We start from the raw sequence: 27,732 nt of genomic DNA on the forward strand, positions 1-27,732 counted from the left end.
CAGGTATCATACACATATTATTATATACATTTTTTTTTTCATTATTATATAATAGGTTTTAAATATCCTAGTTTAAAGATAATAACCTGTATATTATAGCTATATAAGCAATCACAGTATAGATGCAGAATGATGAAAATGAACCTAAAAGAAGCACAATATATATTATCAATACTTAAATTAGAAGCTGTTTAACATAAGTAATATTCAACATAAATAATTATATTATTGTAAAATCATTTTACTTTTGACACTGACTTGATTTGTCCAAATTTAATACCATAAATTACCAATATCATTCTTTTAATTTCTGTATAGTTATATTTTTTCAATATAAATAATTTCCTCTTGGCTCTCATATTTAACAATTGAGTGGTTAGTATTTATAACACATAAAAAAAAAATCAAACTATATAAACATTTATATTGCATATAAGTTAGCAAAATATTACATTGCATACATTTAAGTTTATTATAACAACAAATAATAAGTTTTAAATTAACATGTAAAACAAGATCATATTTTACCATGTTATACAAAAACCTATTTGTTCGTAAGCTTCAGGAGTCAGCAGTTGAAGTTATGAGGATAGTGTATTGATTAAATAAAAGCAAGAAAATATCTAAAGTATTTCTAAGTCACAGTGCCTAATTTCAGGAAATTTGGACCTTAGTTGCCATTCAATTCTATCAATTTCTCCACCAATCATGTCAATTATATTTTCACTGTGTTTCAATAAAAATGCCTCAGCGCAATCTGCATTTTCAATTGTACTCACCTCAGCCATTAATGCTTCAGGATCAAGTCTGTCTAGATATTGTTTAGCCAATTCTCTTCCATCAAAATCTAATTCAGCCTTATATCTAATCAAACTGTTTCCCATATCAATGCCTTTAACATCGTGTATAGCCCTTATCATAACATCAGATTCTAATTCAGCATTAATTTTGTTTAAATATGTTAGACTTATGGAACGGCCAACTATAGCTGATGTGTTTGTATAAATAATGAAGGAAGCAACTGTGCCCAAAATTCCGCCAACTAGTAATGATCCAACAGCATCTGGTATAGGAGTATTTAAATATGAAGTTAATGACATACATATAGCAGCAACTCCAATAGACAATACAGCAGCACAATCTTCTAATAGTACAACATTTACAGTAGGGTCATGACCTCGTAACACATATTGTAAGAAAGAAATCTTTGATTCTTTGGAACATTTTTTAATGTTATTTATAGCAACTGCTAATGTCGCTCCTTCAGATATAAATGAGCCACCAAGTACAAAATATGCCCAAAATAGAGAATCTAATGGTTCAGCATGAATAAGTCCTGTCACGCCATGGTAAATAGAAAGTCCAGAGCCAATACAAAAGATTCCTACTCCAGATATTAAAGAAGCAACATATTTCATGTTTGAATACCCATATGGGTGATATGAATCTGCTATTTGGACAGATTTATAAATACCAAATGCAAGAATTACTTGATTAATCGTATCAGCCATTGAATGTATGCATTCTGAGAACATGCTGTGACTTCCAGTGTAAAACCAAGCCAAACCTTTGAAAATTGTATTCATACCATTTATGAAAACAGCTGTCAAGACAACACGGCCAGAGTCACCAAATAGTCCTGATGACTTTTGTGTTTTGAGATCATTTTTATTTAAGGTCTGTCTACGGTTATTTCTTCTATGTGCTTTAATTGTAAACATTGTTTGTTGTTTTTTTTTCCTCTCAATTTCCCTTTTAATTAGTTGAGTTACTAAACCTTCTTGAGACCCCCAAACTTCAGATGCTTTGGCTACAACATCTTTTCGCCAATATACATTTATTGGAGGCTCGTCATCAAATGGAGATCGCCGTTTGATAGTTTTAAGGCCTTCTAGATCAGTCGATTTTAACATAAACTCAGTCATTGCACGCCGAGCAGTAATATAATTCCGATCAACAGATTTTTCAGGCCTTTGAACTTTATCAATATTTTTTTCAAAGCTGACTTTATCTAATACCTTTTTAACTGGAACACTTTTCAACAATGGGTCTTTTTCTTCTGGTTTAGCTTTTATATCATCATTACTATCATCATTAACAGTAGAAAAACATCGAATTGGCCACAATTGGTTTTTTGCAATAGAAATCTCATGAGTTTGGTATCTAGAAACATATTGTGATAACTTGCGAATTAGTATGCCATCATTTTTCATAGATGATAATATGATGCATTTGCACGGCATCCCAAGATTTTTGTAGAACAGCGTCATATTTCTACAATAAAGCATAATACAATTAAAATATATTACTAAACAAAATAGTATTTTCTTATTAGTCTTGTTAATATAAATAAATTATGATAAAGTAGAAATAAACTATATTATAATATCCAAACAGGCGATATCAAACTGCGGAACTTTTCTTTTTTTTACGGAATTATTTTGTATTTTTTTAGAGGGGCTTAATCATTTTTTGGACGAAAAATTTTTTGTTGAAATCAGAATTTTGCGCACCAAGTTATTTTTGAAGTTATAGGTAATTAAACTTTTAAATTTATATAATAACTTTTGAATACCCATAATGCTAAAGAATTTTCATATTGAACTGTTGCGCAGTGATAACATCACATTTTTAGTATCTCAGAATACAGCGTTTAATATCCTTCTTATTTGTATTGTAGTATTATTTTGAACTTTTTTTTTTTGTAAAACACTCATTCAGACACTAAAATCAAAAATGTTCCTGACTTAATGTGTAAAATCAACTCGGATAGGCTTCGGAATTAAATACAATTTTGTTAGAGAACTCGGGTCACTTTCCATGGCATTACAATCGTACTACCATTGTGCCTCGACTGCTAGCTCCACTGTTTTAATTATTTAATAACATAATATTATATTCTAACTTTGAAGGGTCATAACTTAAAACTATGCCAAAGCCCCAATTTTTGACTTCACTATCATTTTCAGCATACTTAACTGTGCTGCTCGGATATATGGTCTACCAACGGGACGCGGTCTACAAACATGTATGAATGTTCTTTGAAGAAATAAAAACATATTACTACCAATTATTCTACGAGAGTGTGAAGCTGGCTCTATTATTCATTCAGATGAGCGGGCAGCCTATAAATGTTTGAAAGATAATGGATATATTCATAACACTGTTAACCACCAGCAAAACTACGTTGATCCTTTGACGAAAGCTCACACTCAGAGCATAGAGAGATCATGGTTGGATGCAAAAACAAAAATCATGAAAACGATGAGAGGCACAACCATGCAACTTTTTCAATCGCATATCGACCACTATTGTTGGAAAGTTACTAGAAAATAAGAACCTGATTTATTTATTGCATTTTTGAGGGACATTAAAGCGGTTTATCGTTAAGGTTTTTATACATAAAATTATTTTTAATATTTTTTACATAATTTTTAATTTTTTTAGTAAGATTTTTTGGCTTTTTTTAAAAATATTTTTGACTTATGACATTGCGTACCTATTGTATTATTCATTTACATACCATTATTTTTAATGATTTTTACTAATATACTAATAATTAAAATATTTGATTATTATTTTAATTTGGTTATTTATTTTCATACTATTATAGTACTATTACTATTTAGTGTATATTATAGGTGTGCGGTCTATATAGAAAAATGTCGGTAGACCGCATATCCGAGCAGCACCTACTTAACTACATAAGTTTCAGGAAAAAAAAATGGCAAAAAACAAGGTTATAATTAAAAATATGCCTAAATTATAAATATAAATAGAAAAGTACTATACAATTACACTATTGTAGGTAAACAAGGACATTTTTTTTTTCATTTTCTTGTATTAAATAAATATTAAATGGGGAAACTAGAAGAATACCTAAGAATACCCTATATTTATATTGAAATTATATTCAATTGAATAAATATTAGATAATAACTATAAGAACAATTATGTTTTAACATAAATGTATGGCTTTAAGTTAATTTAAAATTCTCTTCAATTATTCTAAACTAATTTCCATACAGAAATGCTTTTAAAATTAGAATCTATTAATTTTATTTAATATTAGATATATGTAAAATAAAAATTTTGTACAATACAGATTATATATTAATATTTTTTACATTATTATATAGGTACGAGTACGTCTATCATAAAAATATATTTTTCTTACCTAATTTATACTTTTGAATCTAAATATAATTCTTGAAGGATGTTGTTCTAGATTTCCAATATAGATTAATATTGCTCCAAAGAGATAATCTACAAAAAATGATATATTAAGTAAATTATGTAATAATAATAATAATAATAATAATAATAATATGTAATAAATTAAAATGTATTAAAATTCTTAATGTAGCTAGGTGCACAGAATTATTTCATAGTTTTAGAAAAAAATGTTATGTGTTTTGTATAAAGAACAAAATAATAAAATCAATTGTTTGGTATATAAAATATAAAATTAGCAGGTTAAAATATCAACTAACGTATAACAAGCCCCAAGCCAAATGTGATTAAAATAATTAATTTAGAAGTAAAAATTATATATAATAGCGTACAAACCTATCTATCATTAATACATTATTCGATTAAAAATAGGTAGATATAATACTATAAAATATATTTTGAATAATAATAATAATTACAACATTCACAGTATATTAATAAATAAAAAATTATTCTAAGATTTATAACATAATAATTATAATTTACAGTCGGTATTAATCATATAGGGATATAGGGATTTAATTAAATTATAAAATTTGAACAGGAGAAGTAGAGAAGTTATTGCAGTGTAAGGTAAATATTTTTAAAAATGTATACCTAGTTAAAATTCTGATATACTTATAAATTAACAAGCAAATCAAATTATTGCTGGTTAGGTACAGTCATAATGTGTGATAGGTATACTAATATGTAGTGTGCCTGTAGAATTACTATGAGATCAATAAGATTAGAAAAATAAGTGGGTAACTAAAAAAATTCTAACGCTTATTTTATTCTTCTACATTGCCAAAAAGACTATATAAGATAGATTAATTGATATAATAATTCAAGATGGCCACACAAATATGAAAAATTAACGAAAATAATATTATGTATTATGATTTACTTACCAGTATATAATATGATAAGTTAAGTTATCATAGTATTGAGACTTTCTAGTCTTGTTTGTATACTAAATATGCCAAATGTGTCGTTTTGTAATACAAATATCATCGACCTTCGCTCTAGTAAACATTATAACGGCCAACAATTGGTACTTGGCTGATCGCCGTATTAATATATTATAATAATTTCGAAACTGCAATTAGCGTACCTATTGAGCAAAAGTCTTACATTACAATTTTCAGTTTTCTCGTTCAATAAACTACAACTAAATGAGTGAAATGACGTCTTCTCAATTATGTCATAACTCATAAACTCGTATTTATTGTACCTATCAATTATCCAAAATCCAATATTTATTGCCATACAATGATAAAAACTTGTTGTTATCAATCGCCGATAAGAATTAAGACGTTTTTTGTCCATAATGCGATTAGGATTCAGGACCCGGTAACCATAGCACTTCTGCCGATTGCCGGTAACCATAAAAGTACTATCACAGTTATCTATTGTTCCATACACCCAAGACGTCACATTGGATTGTTTTGAATTTTAACGGTTTACGAGTTTACGACCACTCATAATTCAGATTGGGGCTGGAGCTCTTTACCTATAGGGCATAGGCTATAACTATTGAAGTATTGATTACGGCCTACCGGCTACCACCTACGGTAGTACAGACGTGTCAAGAACATGTTCATTGTTCAGTATCGAACTATCGACAGTAATCAAGTACTAAATACTACAAGTCACGAGTTTACAACAATACAACTGCTCTACCGAGACTGAACATCTGACAAAGTGTTAAGTGACAAATAATAACTGTTTATTGTTTAGTGGCTTAGTGCTGACTGCTGAGTGTAACAGTTTCCCGCGCCCCAACATCAATCTGTCGTCACCTGTTCTGCTGCTATATACACATTCATTTCTCGTTACGTACGGTTTTCAACATTTTCGGTTTCGATTAATTTTTCATCCTCTTCCAACAAGACGTATATCCAGACCTCGAAAAATTCTCATTTCTATCGTCATGATGCGCCGACGGTTGAGTTTCATCGGTGGTGGAGAGTGTTGCGATCCTGGCACGCTCACTGAAAGCATCGTCGAGTCTGACATCCAGCGACAGATACGTGACAGGTTTGATGACGAGTGTCCATACTCATTGACTAGGAAGTCTGTGCGAAACAGCCCCCGTGCACGAAACTGCAACTCACAAGTATGGCAGGTGGCTGTCAACACGGTGGCAAAGAAACGCGATACACTCAGGCGCAGTGTCAGCTCAGTATTCAGGTCAATGAACAAACTCAGGACTGGATTCAAAGTGGCAGCACAGGTATATTGTGGGTTGTTTTGACTTTTGATGATTTTGTTTTCGTTGGTGTTGTAAGTGCTAGGATTGACTGTGTGACATGGATCATAAAAATCAATTTTAATTAAAATATCCGTTAATATGCATTATGGTTAAAATAGGCATATAAAATAAAAATGGAACACCTATGCATATCAATTTAAGGTCATGGATATAAATACCAAACCAAATTGACTTGTTGAACAATATTTTTCAATTATTTACAGTTTAAGGACACATACCTATATGGCTACATATTTTACATTATAATGATATAATTATAATATATTAGATGATTTAGTTAAATTTCAAAATCCCCTGCATGACACTCTATGTATTGGTTCATTTGAGTTAACTCAAAAGTTGTTTTAACAAAAACATGGTTTTTGCCTTTTTTCAGAACCATGTTGTAACATAGCAATGCAATGCAAACTATATTACAGAATTGATGCTTATGATGGACATGGAGTATGTTATCATAATATAAATTTCTCAAAAAAACCACAAAAAAGAGTGTTGTTTTATAAATAGTATTCTAATCAAAGGCCATTAAGAGGACGCTATACCCGCATGTTTTGTCTATGTCTCATAAACGTACAACATAGCCACATGCACTACTAAAATACATATTTTTCTCTCCCTGTTAGATTCAAAGTAGACCATTTAGAGCCAGTTGTACCGTCTCTGATTATAGTTAACCAGAGTTTAATCGGCTGAATTTGCACGGTTAAATATCTGTTATCAACTGATTAAGCGTAATCGAAGTTTAACCGTAGATGGTACAACTGGCCCTTATAAACATACAAATTGAATCAGGATTTTAATTTAGATAGTATTTAAAAGAAACACATTTATCACCATCTTATTGCCAATCAGTTTTGTCGGACTTTCGTTATATTAGGTGTTACGTTATATTAGGTATATTCACATAATATATTATTATTCTCGTATTCTTTTTATTTTCTCGATATCGCAATACAAAAATGTATTTTGTTATTAAAAATGATCATTATTTCAGACTTAAATAACTTTTTTTGTATTTGTGATAATATTATTATTTAAAGACTTAAATATTTGAGTGACATTATTATCTGGATTTACCTATAATGTTTTGTTGGATTATTAGATCTATTCATATTTTATTCAACACTTATTAGTAATTAGTTTATTACCAATATTCCATTATACCTAATTTATTACTAATCAATTAAGTATCAGAAGGTTTGCTATTATTTTATTGTTATGTTTTTGTCATATTATATAAACCTTTTGTCCCCATTAATACTGCCATTGGTTGAATAACAAGTTATATCATGTTACAGAAATTACGACCATCAACTAGACGTCGTTTTAAATTGGATGAATCGCCTCTGACTCCTAATACGCCCAGAACCCGGTCTAAATGTTTGTTGGGCAGAACGCCCACCAAGATGTATAGTCCTTTTGCCATTGATACGCCACCGTCATTACGTAGGCGATTTGCTTACAGAAGAAATCAAAATATTGACACTGAAAGGTAATTTTTCAAAATGTATACATCATATTTGATATTTTATTACATTTTAAATTTGTTAAGTGAGTCAATAACTGTATAAACCAATATTTAACATGGCTACTTGAGAGATTTATTTGTTAAAGACTTCAAGTATTATTTATTAATTTTATGCCAGCATTAATAAAGTGTTAGTTAATTATCTATTTAAAATTACTTGATTATTTGAAATCAGTTACCAGAAGATTTTATTTAGATTTTAGTGGTTAATTTGTATGTTCTATTTTGTTAATAAAAGGTATTTTAATTCTGATTTTTAAGTCTTGATTTGAGCGCAAAGGGTAGATTATTTGAGTTCACTTCTTGATTTGAGTTAGAGCACTTATGTGCTTTACTACATTTTATATGAGCTTTAAATCTTTCAAATGTTGGATTATATCAAAACAAAAAAAATTAATTTAATATATTTTGAGACTTTACTACATGACATTGTTGTTTTATTTTATTTGCTACCTTGATGAATGTGTTAAAACAATTTTTACTTCATATTTTTAATATTTTATTATTTTAATTGTTCTAATTCAGATTGATTGATTGTTTACAGTAATAAATCAGTGAATGGAAAAAGTGAATCTAATAGTTATGAAGCAACAAATAATGAAAATAAGCAACCAACAATCAATTTAAATAAAGAAGATGAAAATTATGGAAGCTTAATATAAGTATTAATTGCAAAAGAATACTGCACAATTTAGCACTTTTTGCAAAAAAAACTAGATATTAAAAGTATAGTGAATGTATACTGGGTATGTTGTTTTTGCATAACACATTTTACTCTATTATTTTTTGTACTATCTATTTTAATTTTTAAATATTTAAATTAATGTTCCTTTTCAATATAATAAGAAAACGTGGAAATTATATTTTCTTTTTATTCGTAAACATATAATTTATTTGTTACAAATATTTACTATTATAGTTGTTTTATTTTTTGGTAGCTAAAAAATATTTTGTCAAATTATTTTTTGAATAGAAATTAATATTGTTATGTCTACTTTTAATTACTAATAGACTCAAATTCTATGATTTAGTTCTACTGTGTAATAATTTAATAACATGTATTAACCTTAATGTTAACTAATTTTGATGTAATTTTATAATCTATTCATGAATCTATTAGGTAACAACTTAGTACAGAATGATTCTAGATCCATACTCTTTTCTGTAAATGAAATTTATATTAGTCTTGTCGGTTAAGTAAATACTAAATTACTAGTGATTGGCATTATCACATTATTTTACTATTGAATTCTACCACCATAATTTGATTATAGTATATTTTGTATGTTGTATATGACAATTTTTTTTTTATGCATTATTCAGTAACAGTTTTATACTTCTCATGTTTCAATGTATTTCAATTGGTTTTAAATATTTAGTTAAGTTTATTTTTATTTTATACATAAAATTAAGAATAAAGACATTATTTTATATTTATAATTAATAACAAATAATATTAATAATTACTATTATTCTATTCAATTCCTAACTAAAGTATCTTAAATTGAAAATTCAATCAATCTGTAATTGTTTGAATGTACCATTCATGTCCAATTCGTCTTTTTTTATATGTTCTGGTCGTTTCGACAAGTTGGCCTTTGGTCGTGCTTCCAACCATTCTTTGTTAGCCATCAACAGTTCCAACATATCCTCTGCAAAGATAAAAATTATTTTTGAGTAACATTTAAAAAATGAATTCGTATCATAGGTGCCTATGCAAAATAATATATGTTTTGTGCACCTATAAATTACTTAAGATATAGGTACAATACAATTGCCAACAATATTACATGAAATACTACATTTCAACGGTATACATCACCTTCATATTTTTCTAGATTTCCGCCGCAGCCACCATAAATGTCTGGTAATACATCTTTTGGAATGTATTGGTATAAATCTTCCAGTGAATCGTGTACAAATATCTATAGAACAATTATAAAATATTAATCAGTACGATATTTATAATTTATTATGTTGCAGTTTAGGCCTTAGGTTTGATAAATATTTTAGTATAAATAATTTACTAATTTTTTATATAAAAGTTGGTAAGATAAGCTATTTAATGATTTTGTGAAAGTGTAAATGATTAATGATAAGTCACCATAGAGAAACTAAGTATGTGGGGTGATATGCGTGAATAGTAAAGTTTAAGGTGTGTCGGGCTTGATAGAGCCATACTCTATTTTTTTGTTTTACTGATATTTTAATAGTATATAGCATCATAGTCCATAGATTATATTTTTCCAAACTTACCCTGTCTCTGATTTTGTTCGATACAAATAGCTTAAAGAATGTTATAAGGCGGCTCATGAACTTTGGCGGATTTATGTAGTGGACAGTTTTAACTCGCAGTGGGAACGAATCCTGTAAACAGTAAATTGATTATCTGTAAATAATTCTATTTATGTGTGATAATATAAATATAAATATTGTAATTCCATTTACCTTTATAAATTATTACCTATATTACTGACTATTGGAATACAGGATGACTTAGACCAATAATTATTAAAGCATACTATGTTAAGTAGTTAGGTACTATACATATATTCGGTACATGGAAGGTTCATTTTAAAAAAAGCGAGTAAGTGGATGTCGCTCTGCTGTACAGTAGGTTACAAGTGGGTTACTGTAATGGATGGAATTAAATCTGAATCCAATGATATTATATCATTGTATACGAAAAACGATTCTGAGCAAAGACGGTTTATCTGTCTAGGATATATTATACATTATTCAAATTTTCAAATCTTAGATTTAAAAAGGACATTTTTTAATAATTTCTAGTTTAAAATAATTTGCGAATTTTGGTGATTTTTACGTATGTTGTCAAAATTAAAATTTGAAAGATTGTAAAAAAAAATTGTGACCATGTATTTTTTTTATTTTTCAACTGCTATTGTAAAAATATGTTATAGGAGCCTTGTATTAAATTTTCAAATCTTAGATCTAAAAAGAAAATTTTTTTATGAATTTCTAGCTTAAAATAATTTGCGAATTTTCGTGACTTTTACGTATGTTGTCAAAATTCAAAATTTGAACGCTTGTAAAAAAAAATTGTCCCTATATATATCTTTTATTTTTCACCTGCTATTGTAAAAATATGTTAGGAGCCTTGTATTTAATTTTCAAATCTTAGATTAAAAAAGAAAAATGTTTATGAATTTCTAGCTTAAAATAATTTACGAATTTTCGTGATTTTTACGTAATATGTTGTCAAAATTCAAACTTTGAATGCTTATAAAAAAAAATTGTGACTATTTATTTTTCAACTGCTATTGTAAAAATATGTTAAGCTTTTCTGCCTAACAAATAAATTTTTGTCGATATTAATTTTAAAAAAACTAATAATGATCGAAAATTGCAAATACCTATGAATAGTTCAAAGTCGAAAATTTTTTAAAATTGCATGGTGGATAGATTATACTTATTATATAAACATTCGGTAAAAATTGCATGTATCTATGGTCATTTGTAGAGCGCGCATTTCTATGCAATTGCAAATTTTTTCCTTTTAATATTTTTGGATTGTTGTCAGTTATTTCCACGAATCATCATAATTTGAACCTAATGGTGAAATTTTTTTTGCATATTTAAAGGTTATTGCATACCTATTTTTGCATATTTTGACAATTATTTGCATATTTTATTGCATATTGAAGCGAAAATTTAAAAAAATATATAAAATAATATTTTGTCAAGTAGAAAAATTAAAACTAAATTTCATAGTCACTAAATATTAATTTATATATACAGGGTGTCCCACAGAGATCCGACATTCTGACAAATGAAATAACTTTTGTTCTAATCAATATTTTTAAAAAATTTCTTTTAAATATAAAACATAGACACTTGCGCTACATTTTTAGAATACCTACGTTTTTCTTTTTAGAATACAGTTTACAAGGAGTTTATCCCAAACCTAGTCAAAAGCTTGGGTTACGTCTAAGAACACTTCGCAACAGTATTATTTTCCTTCTAATGCCTTAATGTTAGTGACACGGTGACCTTGGTCAACACTAGAATGTTTATTCCGAAATTCAAACTGATAGTCTGGTATGAGGTGTTTTTCTTCAATAAGTAGTTTTAAAAAGCGTTTGAGAAAAAGTTTTTCAAAGAACTTTGACATGCTTGGTAGAAGCGATGTCGGTCTGTACGAGCTAGGTAGCTTGTTCTGGTGGTTTGGCTGGTTTGAGTAGCATAATCATTTGCGCCTTTTTTGATTGTTTAGGGTAGGGAGTATTCTTGTTGTAGGATTGCATTGTATATATGTGTTAAGAGGATAATCGCCTTTGATAACTCTTTAAGTATGCCTGGGCTGATCTCGTCGAAACCTGGTGCCTTTTTTGGGTTAATGTTGACAATTTCTCTAACGACTTCTAGAAGTGTAAAAAATTGTATTTTTTCTCTTGTTTCTTTCAGCCTTTTAACCTAACCTTGGCATTGTATCATATTGAATTCAGTAGTGATGATTTGGGCGTATACTTCTGCTATATCTTGCTCATCGTTGCGTGCCCTAGTACTGTCTAGCTATTACCTTACGAATATGTGGTATATGAGAACGAGGGTTTTAATGCATCTTATTAGAGCTATCCATAATGAGTAATCAATGTCATTCGTGACAGATAAGCCATTCAGATAAGATTTAAATGTTTCGTTTTTCATTTCATTGATTTTGTCTCATAAAATTTTACCAATACGATTCCAATTCTTTTAATCATATGGATGTCAAGTTCTATTCTATGTTATATTCTCGTCTTTTACGCTTTTGTTGAACAATTTCTCCAATTTCAAGTGGATCTCCCGGTTATTCTCTTCAGGATTTATTGGTGTTGCCGCTTTCGCTGCATCAACGATATCATTGGTTAATTTTTGCACTATTGTTTCAATGTCTGATGATGTTTTTACTTTTTTAGTTTCACTGAAAGAGTGATGGTTTCTACGAGGATATTTATAAAAAGATTATAATCTGTTCATTTGTTTGTAAGAAAGATTTTTCGTTTTTTCACTTTGACGTTCGAACTTAGTAAGAGTAACACAGTACACAGGAATATGGTCGGCCGATAGTTCTGTAAGTCCCTCAACTTCTACATATTTTGACGAAATATTTTTAACTACGAAAAAGTCTAATAGGTCCGGTATCTTATTTGGGTCAGTAGGCTAATGCGTTGATTTTCAGGTGGAAATTACTCTAGTGTTGATAGTATTAACTGCTTTTAATAGGGTATGTCCTTTATTTGTGATGAGTTTTGATCCTCAGTCGGTGTGTTTTGCGTTGAAGTCTCCACCGATAGTGAATCTGGTTCCTAGCTTACGAAAAAAAATCAATGCATTTAATTTCATCTGCGCCTCCTTGTGTGGACAATAAATGCCCGTAACTGTAAGATCATTATTTCCACCATTGACGCTTAACCTTAATCTTGTAATTTAATTACAAGTATATTGTTTCAATTTCATTTTGCATGCGTAGGTACCAGAGTTACTTGGTAAACTAAAATTTGTGTTGACGCCGTGGGAGTACCTATTATTCGTCGAGTCCATTGCTGGATGACGATCTGCAGAGCCGCTACGCGTGAAGGTTTAAATAATTTGTGTTAGGACACTTGACACTTTAAGGTTGTAACCAAAAAAAAGTCAATAGTAGATATTTAATTTAATTTAATAAACACTTTGCACAATTCGACACTCGCGAGGAACCTACGTGTTATTCGTTCGACAGGTAAAACGTGATTAGTCGTATAATACATATAGCTCATTAAAATATTGACTAAATTTCTAAAACAAAAATTAATTAAAACTTGCTATACAAATTATTTTTATTCCTTGTTTGAGAATATATAGACAAAAAAAACAAAATAAAATATAATATCGTCCTTGTTCCTCTAAAAAATGAACACAATTCCACTACGTCCTTTCACACGAACAAGGTACTACATTCTCGTTAAGTTCCTGAAAATTGAATGGAATCATTGGAACAAATTCCTTTGAATGCGTTACCTACCAAGCACTGTGTATTATACAGGGAACCTTAAAGAAAATTATAGGTAAATATCACCATAATTTAGCAACCAAATCTTCATTAGACACTCTTTTTCTTCTTCAATATATCTGGTTTTTGTTTGCTTAATTAAAAAATGTTCAAAAGTGATAGCAATTAGAAGTTTGACGACAATTTTTAGCTGAGTCACTTGCCCGCCCAGACAGTTTTAATTGAAAATATTCTAAACTTTCTATTAGGTATATCGTATAATATGCAAAACTACTTATGATAGGTCACATGTCAAATCGCTATAATTAATGATTTTACCTACCAATATACCATAAAACCAATAAGTACAGCAGTTATAATATACTCACAATGCAACATCTCAACAGATGTTTTGTCAAAGTGGGCGTGAAGGCCATGAATTGAGCTAGTCGAATGTGTTTCAGGTCATACAAAATAATGTTCCCGTACATGGGCTCCAATTTAAGCTGTAAGTCTAAAATGGCGATGGACACTTGACAAAACAGCATAACATCATATTTTTCATCGTCCGACGATTGGCGGGTCATGGTACAGAAAATTCTGTTACCCTCTGGCGTCAGTTTCGGGAACAAACATACAGATCTGTAAAAATGTAAAACGTTTAGTAATTAATAATTATTATGATTCATATAGGTATTATCTAATAAAATAAAAGTGCTAGACTTAGTCGCTCAATCGCGGTGCTATACCAATATAGTTTATAACTAAAATAAATTCTTGATGCAGAATTAGTGATGGGTAAATACTCGGTATTTATCCAATAAATACCCAGTATTTACCCGGTAAATTGGCAAAATTATTTTTAATTCTTAAACCAATTCATGGATATTGGATACCACAATACTTTTTTATAATTGTTTCCTGACTTTTCCATGTTATGCCACTATAATGACTAGCAAAACTAGATCTTTAAGCTTTTATTATAAAAAAAATGTATATAAACCTTACATTTAGTCTTTAATTTCAATTGAAATAAACTAAAGGCTTTAAAGTTTCATTAAAATTTAAATACAAATATTTTTCTTATGAAACATAAAGAAACATAATTAATACAATCAGATATTATTTTTTAATATTTCTATATAGGTAGGTACATAATAAGAATATAAAAAACTCAATTACCTTCAACATAACATTTAGTCTTTACTTTTTTATTGATATCTCGCTTAGAAAAATATCAGTTTCTATACCACTCGAATAAAAAAATTATGAACAATATATAATATTATTTAAAATATAATAAAAAATTGTGACTACCCCATAAGTCAGATCAGTCAGAATCAGAACTATAAAATATAAAAATCTATTTTAAATTACAATTACGAATTTAGTATAACAATATATAAAATATTATAACAATAACATAAAACTTATTAAGAGGACGCTCGTAGTTGAAATTTAGGGGGGCTTAGCCCCTCCAATTTAAAATTATCCCCTCCAAAAATTTGTAATTTAATTTAAGCATTAAATCCTTTATTAATTTTCTAATCTGCATATTCTACATAATAGTAAATACTGTTTATACGATTATAATCGTTGTTTGAAGATATTATTTTCTAAAGTTTAAACAACGATTCATTTTTCGTATGTTATATTGTTATCCATATTGGATCGCCCGCAAAACAATTTAACAATATTTAAGTTTAAGAATAGTATTACAAATATTGTTTTATTGAACAAGATATGTCGAATAGATTCTCCAACGAACAAATTTTGAATAAATTTGCAATGTCGAACCGATGATGTTTATAATAAATTATAACATAATATTATATAACATAAGGTATAAATAACATGGTACCTAGATGTTGATTTGCTTTAGTGAAAATATTTTATTGTATATTTTTGTTTTATTTTGCTTATTGATAATATATGCACGACTTGCATGAGCGGGGTCAGAAGCTCAGCTCAGCACAGTATACGTCTATACATACAACTGTCAACTGTATTAGCTGATATCAATATAAAAAGTTCCTAATTATTTATAGCAATATATTATTAAATTATATTTATGATTTAGAACGCGGGGATTTTAACCGGGTTGAGTCATCGTTGAAAATATTTTATTGAATTGCCTGAAGTTGTTTGGATTCTGTTTATTGGAGCTAAATTACTGTAATTTAGGAGATAATAATCTAGCCATAACGCGCGCGCCGAATAGGTTTATAAAATGTTTGGGATACACAAGACACAACCTAATCTTACCTAATATACTTAGAGACTTAAAGAATATTCGAATCAAGAATTCAAGAATTCAAATCAGTTGATTTTAAAATAAAGTAAATACATTGAGTACATTTTAGGCACAAATAGCATATTTTGAGATTTCAGGAGAGGGAGGCTAAAGCTCTATTATAATAATACCATTAAATAAGCTAAAAAATGTAGGAAATGTTTAGGGGTTATTGAAATTTGTGTTAATAGGTACTTATAAAGCTCTTAAAACCCCTATATTTTCGCTTATGGTATAAATATTAAGCATATTTAAGTTGACTTTTTAGTTACCCTTGTTTAGTAGCTTCTTTTAGCTGTTCCCTAGTAAAAGAGCCAAAAAACTCTGGAAATTCTGCCCGTGCTACGAAGTATGAATCAATAACTTGCTTTGATCTTTGCAAATTATACTTGCATCCAGTTATAAAATGCGCTAACCATTTTCTATCTGCAATTTAAATAGATGTATATGATTATAAATAGTTTTTCATATTAATTTTATAAATCTATAACAATAATTATTAATATTAATTATTATCATACATATAGATTATAGTCTATATGTATAGCAGGGGTGGCTAACATGAATACGTCCGCACAGTCACACGGCACACATCTTAAACCTATCTTCAATAATGAATGCTGTCTTGTGGTTTTGGATGTTAATGCGCGTATGGTTAATAATTTTTACTACACCTACTATTATAGGATAATTTAATAATTCATTAAAATTGACTTATCATTGATTGATCATTCAAGCCCAATTATAAGTAATAACTATATTAAGCACAAATTATAACATAAGCTATATTTATTCGAATAGCAATAAAAAAAAAAATAACAACCCACATAATAATATAATATAAATTATATGTATAAGTTTATAATTTTTATTTATTACTTACTAAATTAAACACATACTTAAACCTGCTATTTAGATCAATTTGATAGTCTTATAAATTGTGAAACTTACAATCATAGATTAAAATGATTATATTGATATTTTATATAATCTCTGCTACAATAATGTACAACCATATATTACATATTATACAACATATTATGGTGCAAACATTGTCATTGAACAATATGTAGTATGTACCTATAGTTCTACCTATATTATATTAGTAATACTATTATAGTATATATTATAGTATGCTATGTAGCCTTAGTAACCTAACCTATGTATATATTTTAAATATTGTCATTGACCTTATAGTTCATATTTACAGTTCTATAAATTACTTAGTTAACTACTTTTTATTTATATTTTTTTTATCGAAGGACGAAATATATGTTTCATACAAAATATACTGTGAGAAAATCTGTTCGTCTAACAGGGGAAAAATACCCACTCAAAAACTCTGATGAGACTTATAAATTGTATAATGTAGTATGATGTATAATAACTATAAATTATAATGTATAAAATAATCACTAGATATAGGTAGTCTTTTTCTGGAGCGGAGACGGTTTGTCAGCCAACGATGATATTTTATATTACGTTTATAATTTATATTGTTATTATTAATATGAATAATATGCCAATATGGTAGCAGATAAGTTGAAGCAATATTATTTGCATATTATCATATTAATTTTGAACGCATAATAATATAATATATATACTTTAGAAGTTTCATGTACCACGAATAATACTTTTAAATTCCAAAAAAATAACTAAAATCGTTATTCGTGATTTTGATTTATAATTTCGTCCAAATTTGAACTTAAAATAACTATAAGAAAACCTGTGTTTTATATTTTTTTTTGTTATAAATAAAACTATTTACGTGAATTCTTGTTTTAAATTTAAGTTTTAATAAATTTAATTGAAATTTTAACATTAAACGCTAAATAAAAAATCTAGCTTATGCCATTTTAATATTTTTAACCTCCTGTATTGTAACAATGTGTGAGGATCTATATAGACATTAATCAAAATAAAACTAATGAAAATGGAAAATGCTATGGCGTATAGAAAATTCTAATATGAACATTCAGTGAAAATTTCATATATGTATTTTTTTAAGAATTACGTTGATGTGTGCGTTTTTATTTTCGCAGAACTATGGATTATCCCGGAAGTTGTTAACGTTAAGACGTGTCTATTATCAAGGTATCTCACTTTATTAGTTAAGTGTCATGGGCATTTTTTAAGATAATATGTAAAGGTAGAATATATTATAGCTATAATCGAATCAAATGACGTGGAACCGTAGCCATGCATATATGCATAAGTACTACACTACTGCATATGATAAAGTGATTCACATACATGCTGTAAGTATATCCGAACAGTTAAGATGTAGATATACCTATTCGTATATTAAATAGTATATACTACCTCTATATATCATAAAAAATGTCCATGACACTCAACTAATGAGTGCATGAGATACCTTGAACAGACACTTATAAGTTTCCGGGATAATCTGGTTCCATCATGTAATTTGGTCCGGTAAATTATATCCGGTGACAATTGATCCGCGACATTTAATTCGGTCAAAAAAGAACCTGTAAGTACATAAACTTCCCGTTAAAAATTGTCCGGTAAAAAAATAAAATAAAAATATACATAAATTATTATTATTATTTTATTTTCATAATTTTTAAAAACGTCAAGTAGAAAAAAATAACAATCAGTTAATAATATATAAATTACGAACTATTGTTTATGACATAATAATATAAAATAATAAACTAGAATTATAAAAACAATACAGTCATATTCTATAACATTCGTTACAATATTATAGATTATTTTCCTAAAATTATAATCCTAAATCCTAATTCTATTTATTTATATATTTTTTTTTACTGGATATTTTTTGTACGGGGTTTTTTTAACCGAATCAAATGTCACGGATCAATTGGGGTCTGGGGAGAATGTAACTTCCTACAAGGTATAAAAAAAGCTACGTATATGTTTGTCCCTACACGGCTACACGAATATAAAAATGAGAATATGAGATGTGTATTAGCAGTGGCGAAACGACCGTGGTCTTTGAGAAGCGATTACTTTTCGATTTTTTTAAGGTTTGGGGCTGGGTGGGTGCCGTGGGTCGTGGTTGATAATATGAAAGTGAATAACCACAACTAAGTACCTATTAGTATTAGTATTTATATAGGTAACAATTTATAGATATATTCAGGTATAACTGTATAAGTACTATGTGTAATAGCACTAATTGATGGGTTGGTGGGTGTTTAAATTGTAAGATTGCGTAGGTATGTGCTATTTTAGGTTCGTTTCGCCACTGTGTGTAAGTCCTACATTTAAAAAAAAAGGTGCGTATGATATATTATGATAGTTCCTACACGGCGGTCGGTGGTAAAATTATTCAATATGTATAAGTTCTTATACAGTAGCAAAAAAATAAAAAATATAATGTCACTAAGTGTAAAGGTACTTATACTATATTTATATTATGGATTAGGTGTTTATATTTATTATTAAACTATATATCTCATAGGTATATCGTATATATATGTACGTATCTACTATATATATGTACTTATATTATCTGTAATATGATATGTGTGCTTCATGGTTTAAAATAGGAAACTTCCTCAAACTACTAAAATTCAGTGATTCAGTAACTATCTAATTACATATGCTTAATTAACTATAGCCTATAGGTAGATATTATAGGTACCTATACCTAGTATACCTATATTACAACAAAATAATTTCATTAGATACAGGTATTAGATGAAATGTTGCTATGTTGTGATCATATTGTTATATAGAGTTATCAAACTTAATGTACCTATGGATATTGTACATATTAAAGAGACGAAGTTATAAATATATTTTTGATAGTTTAAACGCATTTATTTTATATAACACATTTTATATCCTACTGATCTGATTAGAGAGAGATGATTATTAACTATTGATTTAACAATGATATATTATGCAGTTTTTTGTTTTTTTATGCCTCTCATAACTCATCACTAAAGCAGAGGACCTGTAAGTTGTAGCTCTAAAAAAGCTCTAAATAGGTAAGCAGTTATGCACTTTAAACGCCATAATATGCATTTAAAATATGCGCATAAAATTTTTTCTAGTGAATTTATTTAAAATTATTAATAAATAGCATTTGTACCATAGCCAAATAAACAAAATATACATGTTATTAAAATTTTATAATTCTTCTTTTAGTACTAAAAAAAAAGTAATCATAGTTTAGTTAAAATTATTTTGTTCTGCAAGCGCTTCAAGGAAAAACATATGCCCGCTGATAGTCAAAAACCATATAATAAGACAAAAATTAAAAATAAATAATTTTTATCCAAACATGGATTTTTTAAAAATAAAATGTCAGTCTGGAAAAATCAAAAATTTATTTAAGTTAAATATGTGTCTCTAAAAGTATAAGATGCCGTCTAAAAGTGTAAAATATGTCCTAAAAACAAAAATGACTCAAAATATGCCTTTATATACAAAATAAATAATTTCTGACTTCTGTACCTACAATATTTATATTAAATACTTACATCATTATTATAACTATAAGTTATATATTATTACAATATTACTACTTATTAGAATTATACAAGTTATAGACAACATAAATTGAAATGGTTTTTATTCATAATAATATTTAGATATGTAACCACTTACTGACTTACTACATTAATAGGTAGGTATTCGGGGGTGTCTTAGATTGAGTGGAGTGCGAAACAGACAGTCCCACATGCCTTATTATAGTTTTTTAAACATTAGCTATTAGTATAGTGCCAACATCTTAGTGTTTACTGTATATAGTTAATTTTTTAGTAAATGGACTGTTTCGGATTACCTACATTATTATTGATGAAAACTACTATTCTATATGAATAATAAATACATATTAATACTTATATTACTAATGATAAGTTAATTCATTAGGTATATCTTAACAAATTACCGGTGTAAAATTATACATTCTGTAATTAAATTTATAACGTAGGATTAGGTATATTTATATTTCGATATAGTAGTTTATGTTTAGTTTATGTTTATATTTAATCTATGTTAGATTAAGTTAAAACTGTAAAATTTAGGTACATATATTCGCACACATCGAAGCTTAACCGCCTTAAACATATCTTCAATAATGAATGTAGAAATAAATAATAGAAATAAAAATAAATAATTTCAAAACTAGTTGTATGAAACGTACTTGTTTTGTACTCTGCTATTTTTGTTACTGTGCAAAATAAATATGCAAATGCTACAAGTCATCACCTGATCTTGTATATATAGTACATAAAACTATGTAATCTAATATTGACATAAAACTAAGTTATATTAACTAACCAGTAATATTAGGTAAATGTGGTTGTTTGGTCAACCATTCCATGAGCTGAGTGACATCTTCTTCGAGTCTATGTAACGGTTGATAGAAATCTTCATTCTTTATGTATGCGATTTGCGTCTCGTTCGGTGGTATGAGGTACGTCATATTGTATAAGAATATATTGTGTTAAATACAATTAACTTTTTTTTTTGATTATTGACGAAGTAGTATATCAAACAGCGTGAAGTCGAACACTGAGGCTATAGAAGCGGATGTATGAAATGTAAAAACATTTGCACTATAATAAATATTATATATACCTACAATTTACGTAGTTATATAGACCCACCAACCTTCTTGACGATTCTGGTTTTTATTTATTTTTCTACCATTTAATTATATGAAATTACCTACCGGCCAGTTATTGTCAGTCTATATAAACGACTGACTGTCGCCTGAGAAGGGCAATTGCGAGTTTTCTTCCTTGTTTGTACATCATATGTACATTTTCGAATGGTAAAAAGCCGTTTATACTAAATCATTTGTATTTTATATCATTTAATCAAACGAAATTATTATTTTTACCTACGTCAACGACGATACATTCTAATATTGGACCTTGAACCCTATATTCAAATTGTATACCTACCAATATTGGGTCTAGTGTAAAAAATCATATTGTTGCATTACTGCATTACTTGAATCCCTGAAAAAATATTTTCTTTCCAATTTTCATACAAACGTAAGGCTGTCTTTATTTTAACATCTAGTTAGGTATTAATTATTACAGGTATGGTTAAAAATGTGTGATTGTGATTTATACCTACCAAAAAATACATTGGCTCGCAATTTTTGTAATTACTGATAAGCGATAGGTACGTAATGAATGAGTCCTATTATAAGACATAGCATCAAGGCTAGATAGGGTGTGGTTAGATTATATGTATTATATAACTTAACCATGAGGGAGTGGTAGACTGGGAGATGCCCTAAGCCCTGCAGTGACAAGTGTAAACTTACTGCTAAATAATGAACGTATTTTTTTCGGGCGCACACTAGTTGCCTCCCGAAATCAAAAAGACCCATAATTTTTATACGAATTGCCTCCCGACTATATAGGTACGAGTTTCCGACCACCCGACGTACCCTAAATGGCTAAATTTTATCATAAACGAAAAGGGTCTAGTACTAATTGCCTCCCATCATTAGTCAAGTATAATAAATATATGAGTGGTTCCAAACATTTTCAAACATCATGTATCAAAATAAGTTTGTAATTTCAAAGTCGTAATTTATGACTTTTGTTATACGATATTACTTTCATATTTAATGTTTGATACCATTATATTAAAATAATTTTCATTGATATCCAAATAAAAAAGCTGAGTGAAAAAAAATATCAAATTTTGAGAACCTACAAATATTGGCTAAAAAATACAAGCCTAAGAAATGTTATAAATAATTTACCATTATATACATAGTAGGTATATTAAATTATTATTATATGCCATGCATTTATGTTATTAACTAATAATAGGTACTACTTCCTATTTTGTTCGACTTATTGATTTATTATTTTTATAGTTGAATAATTTTTTACAAATAATGAGTAATAAATATATATAATTTTAGATTCTGAGCGGAGCGATGAATGTATTGATTTTACCATGATGTGTGTTTTTTTTTTTTTTTTTTTTTTTTGTCTGTCATCACGTTTTGGGGCAGTAAAAATGCTTCGAGTTTTGACTTCAGTACCTCGTTCGATCAGAAAGTGAATCTAGTTGGTACTTTGGGGGGTCAAAAGTAAAAAATTCTTAATACTTTTCTAAATAATTGAGAAAAACAAACTAAAAATTTTTGATGTAACTTTAAAACAAATGACCATAGATACATGAAATTTTCACCTAATGTTTATATAAGTATATTCTCTATCCATCATGCAATTTTCAAAAAATTTCGACTTAAGTTGAACTATTCATAGGCATTTCAAATTTTCGATCATTATTAGTTTTTTTAAAATTAATATCGATAAAAATTTATTTGTTAGGCAGAAAAGCTTGAAAATTTAATACAAGGCTCTTAACATATTGTTACAATAGCAGTTGAAAAATAAAAGAAATTCATTGTCACAATTTTTTTTATAAGCATTCAAAGTTTGAATTTTGTCAAAATACGTAAAAATCACGAAAATTCACAAATTATTTTAAGCTAGAAATTCATAAAAAATTTTCTTTTTAAATCTAAGATTTAAAAATTTAATACAAGATTCCTTACAAGTTTTTCAATGTTTATCACAAATAAAAATTCCACCGGAAATTCAAATTCAATTCTTATGAGCATTTGAAATTTAAATTTTTACAACATTGGATTTTCACTTTTAGCGATTTCCTTATTTTGGTGTAACTCTAAAACAAATTACCGCAGATACTTGAAATTTTGACTGAATGTTTATATAGGCGTTTTATATATTTGATAAAATTTTCAAAATATTTAGATTTGTTTTGAGCTGTTTACTGACATTTTAATTTTTCAACTTTTTTAGTTTTTTTTTCTATAAATATCGATAAAAATTTATTTGTTCGGTAGAAAAGCTTGAAAATTTAATACAGGACTTCTAACACATTGTAACAATAGAAGTTAAAAAATATTAAAAATTCGTAGGCACGATTTTTTTTTATAAGCATTTAAAGTTCAAATTTTGACTAAATACGTAAAAATTACGGCAATGTTCAAATTATCTTAGATAGAAATTCATAAAAGTTTTTCTTTTTAATTCTAAGATTTGAAAATTTAATACAAGGCTCCTAACATATTTTTACAATAGAAGTTAAAAAATAAAATAAATACATAGTCACAATTTTTTTTTATAAGCATTCAAAGTTTGAATTTTTACAACATATTATGTAAAAATCACGAAAATTCGTAAATTATTTTATGCTAGAAATTCATAAGCGAAAAATAAGCGAGACAGGTATGTTTACCTGGAAACCGTTATCACTCGGGATTTTAGAACTTAGGCATATATTGCTGGTGATCGAATTGAAAGTAATTTTAACTTTTTTTGAGCCGACTGGTTTAGTATTGGTAATGCCAGTGAAGTTGGTAGAAAAGAATTTTGCTATTTTAAACGGATGCAAATTCCCTAAATTTTTGTTTTGATCGGTGCATTCGGCGAGTATAACTATAGGACCATTATAATCCGGCGAAAAATATCTGAGACGAGTGTTAATGTTATTATTATCGATAGCTGGATTTTGGTTTGTTAATGGCATAGTGATATCTGTAGATAACGTGGTGGCTGAGGCAGACTCATTAGAACGGTCGTAGCCGTTAATAGCATCATCGACCATAATTGGCTCGTGCGCGTTATCGGAAATGTTATAATCATGACTAAATAACTAGGTATGATCTTAGTCCCGTGATACGCATGTCGATGACGTCAGCCGGAAGGAGTTCTTAAACCCGCCAAAACGGCTGGCTGTGCCCTAAAAGTTTACTGCCGGTTGACGTCATAATTCAATGTAAAGAATGATAAATTAGCTGTTTCTTCCATGAATGCGCTCATTGAACCAAATTTGGTAATTATGTGATCATACCTAGTTATTTAGCCATGGTTATAATTGAAAGTAGTGTTTGGTGTATCAAGAACCGGTGGATTATCCATAATTTGTTGTAAACCTGGAGAGACGGGACTGGTTGGGTTTGGTTTAGTTTTAGACTTACGTTGGTACGAGACGAGTGTAAATTCGGAGCCGAGCCCCGAACTTCCATTTTGAGAAGTCGATTTTAGTCTGTTCGTAGACGAATTCCGGCCGCCGCCCGAAGACGACGACATAGATAAAACGAACTAACTAGCAATATACGAAATATATTACACAGAGCAGGCCTTATCAGCAATGCACTAAAAACAACACACGACCGTTCACCACGGCGAGAGAACGCAGATGGAACCTAACCTAACCTATACTTGATAACATTTTCAAAATATTTTTACTTGTTTTGAGTTATTTAATGGCATTTTTTTTATGTCCACTACAAGTATTATCAACATCATCAACTAGACTACTAGACAGCGTGTGTGGATTTCAACACGGATTTCATCGTCTGACTTGTGGATCGGAGCAATATCTACTTTTACGTAAACACTAATGACAATGCGGTATTCATAGAACAATAACAAAAAAGTAGTTATTGATATTTTAGATTCTAAGCCGACTAATAATTAATGTATTGATTTTACTATGATATTGTGTGCGTGGTGTTTTAATTTTTTCTTTTTCTTTTTTCTGTAATCACGCTTAATCTTACCACACCGATAAACTTATAATTTTAAGTATGACGTGTCAAAAATATATTATAATATATTTTATTGAGATTTGGTCGAATTGATACGTAACAAAAAAACAAATTTTTAGTATTCCTTATGGGTCCCACGCGACACCATGATTTTGCACAGTGAGACCATCGTTCTGTTAAATTAAAAAATCGTACTTTTTAATGCTAAAAATAAAAAACAAAATGTTACTGTATATAAACAAAATATATTTTATTGAAAAATTTAATGAAAAATTTAGTGAACATAACAAATGTGTGCTTTAACATTTTGAACAGATTATGTCGAAAAGATGAAGTATAATATATAATACAATGCAAATTGAAAAAAAACAATAACTAATAATTTTAACAAAAACAAAAAAAAGGCATCAGAGAAGACGTGGCGATGTGAGTGGTACGTAATGGCGATTGAGTGATAATCGCAGAAGATGCTAGTAAGGCTACTGGTCACCTCTACAACGTTATTCGGTCGGTCCTGAGGGGCGTTCGAGAATCGTTGGCGCGTTTGCCCGGGCCGCGAAGACGACCATGGCAGCGGATGGAGCCCGACCACGACGGTTGCGAGACGAACAATGATTGACGACAAGTGGCTAGTGCGCGATGGTGTGCGCTTGACGATACTGCAGATGTTTAATACGATGATCGTTGTGCCGGTGGCGACGGTTACCTAAGCTCCCGGAGCGAGCGACGAAGACTATTAAATATGATGGGTACTGTGGAATGGGCGGTGACCTAACCGAGGCGTCGTGACTAGGCTGACAGTGTCAGACCACTAGGCGAAAAGGGGAGAGAATCAGTAGTGAGACTCTCCGTGATTTTCGCCCTGGCCACATCCGTCGGCGCCGTGCAGTCTGCCGCTGCCAATGGTCCCGCCGTGGAGTCGCGCACCGCCGTAACTCTGAAACGTTTAGTTTCTTCGAGTCCATCAGCGCTATACTGACATCCGTGTTCCTATCTACCCTACATAAATTATAATCATCTACTACCCGAACACTTTGAGCTCTACGGAAATCCGTCGTCACCGTCGCAACGAGTCGTATTCGTGCATTGCAGTCGTTATTGGTATCGACGGGGCGGCGTCGATGCCCGCGTCGATATGGCTAGCCTCACCGTCGTCGTGTCGTCGTCGTCGATCGCAACCGAAGCAGCTAGGCGTCCACCGCGCCGTCAGAGGGTCTCGCGTGTCGGCGATCCCGAGCACCCGACGTCTGCGATCCCGTTGCGCCACAGCTGGTGGCCGAATAACACGTATTGGCGACTTACCGCCGATCACCCTGCAGTGCTCTGTCACGTACCTTCCTCGTCCTCACATCGCCACGCCTTTGTCTGCTGCCCTCAACCAGGGGGGGAACTTTCGTACGGTTTCACTTCGGGAAAAAACTCAATAAAAAACAACGAATTCCGCGTACGGCTCTTGTTACGCCTCTCCACACCGCGCTAATGATTCTCATCAAGATGCCCGGGCGTGGAGGTGCGCGTATCGCTGGAGTGTTTCCCGGGTCCAGCCAGACGAACAAGCCCCAAAAAGGGAATGTGACCTCCTTTCCCCTGGTCGGCGTGACGTCCAACGCATCGTCATTTTGCTTAATATGTTCTTCTACGGCCGCGACCTGCTTGGTTGACGACGTCGCAATTACGTCGTCTGCAATAATGTTTATCTCAGCCGGTCCAATGTTGGAGGATTCGTCCGGTTGAGCGATTATGGCAGTCGACGCGTCGTCGCCTGTGAACTGCTTTGCATAACTCAGTAGACCCGCCAAATCGTCATAAGTTATTTCCTCGTTGTAGTTATCGAATCTGTGTAGCTTGGTTTCCATTTCATCGTATTCGATGTTGCTATTTGTTTTGTCGA

General features: G+C 29.8%; 3 protein-coding genes across 3 annotated transcripts; 1 reads left to right on the forward strand and 2 right to left on the reverse strand.

Annotated features, from left to right (window-relative positions):
• Nucleotides 1–404: 404 nt before the first annotated feature.
• Nucleotides 405–5,451, reverse strand: LOC149054288 (proton-coupled zinc antiporter SLC30A9, mitochondrial-like). Its single transcript, XM_089230414.1, has 3 exons — nt 5,124–5,451; nt 4,178–4,266; nt 405–2,274 (listed from the first exon to the last, which is right to left on the reverse strand). Exon 3 carries the CDS (start codon nt 2,268–2,270, stop codon nt 624–626), a length of 1,647 nt encoding a protein of 548 aa, XP_089086540.1. The 5' UTR covers nt 2,271–2,274; nt 4,178–4,266; nt 5,124–5,451; the 3' UTR covers nt 405–623.
• A 225-nt stretch (nt 5,452–5,676) lies between these two features.
• LOC149054289 (uncharacterized) lies at nt 5,677–9,407 on the forward strand. Its single transcript, XM_089230416.1, has 3 exons — nt 5,677–6,448; nt 7,786–7,979; nt 8,560–9,407. The coding sequence occupies exons 1-3, from the start codon at nt 6,146–6,148 to the stop codon at nt 8,675–8,677; spliced, it is 615 nt and encodes a 204-aa protein (XP_089086542.1). The 5' UTR covers nt 5,677–6,145; the 3' UTR covers nt 8,678–9,407.
• A 61-nt stretch (nt 9,408–9,468) lies between these two features.
• LOC149054290 (alpha-tocopherol transfer protein-like) lies at nt 9,469–21,822 on the reverse strand. Its single transcript, XM_089230415.1, has 6 exons — nt 21,566–21,822; nt 16,552–16,705; nt 14,376–14,628; nt 10,272–10,382; nt 9,838–9,940; nt 9,469–9,667 (listed from the first exon to the last, which is right to left on the reverse strand). Exons 1-6 carry the CDS (start codon nt 21,708–21,710, stop codon nt 9,528–9,530), a joined length of 906 nt encoding a protein of 301 aa, XP_089086541.1. The 5' UTR covers nt 21,711–21,822; the 3' UTR covers nt 9,469–9,527.
• Nucleotides 21,823–27,732: the final 5,910 nt, after the last annotated feature.

This window comes from Diuraphis noxia, unplaced genomic scaffold (assembly GCF_037042655.1).
Source record: "Diuraphis noxia isolate RWA-SAM2 unplaced genomic scaffold, SU_Dnox_SAM2 contig0008, whole genome shotgun sequence".
Taxonomy (NCBI): domain Eukaryota; kingdom Metazoa; phylum Arthropoda; class Insecta; order Hemiptera; family Aphididae; genus Diuraphis; species Diuraphis noxia.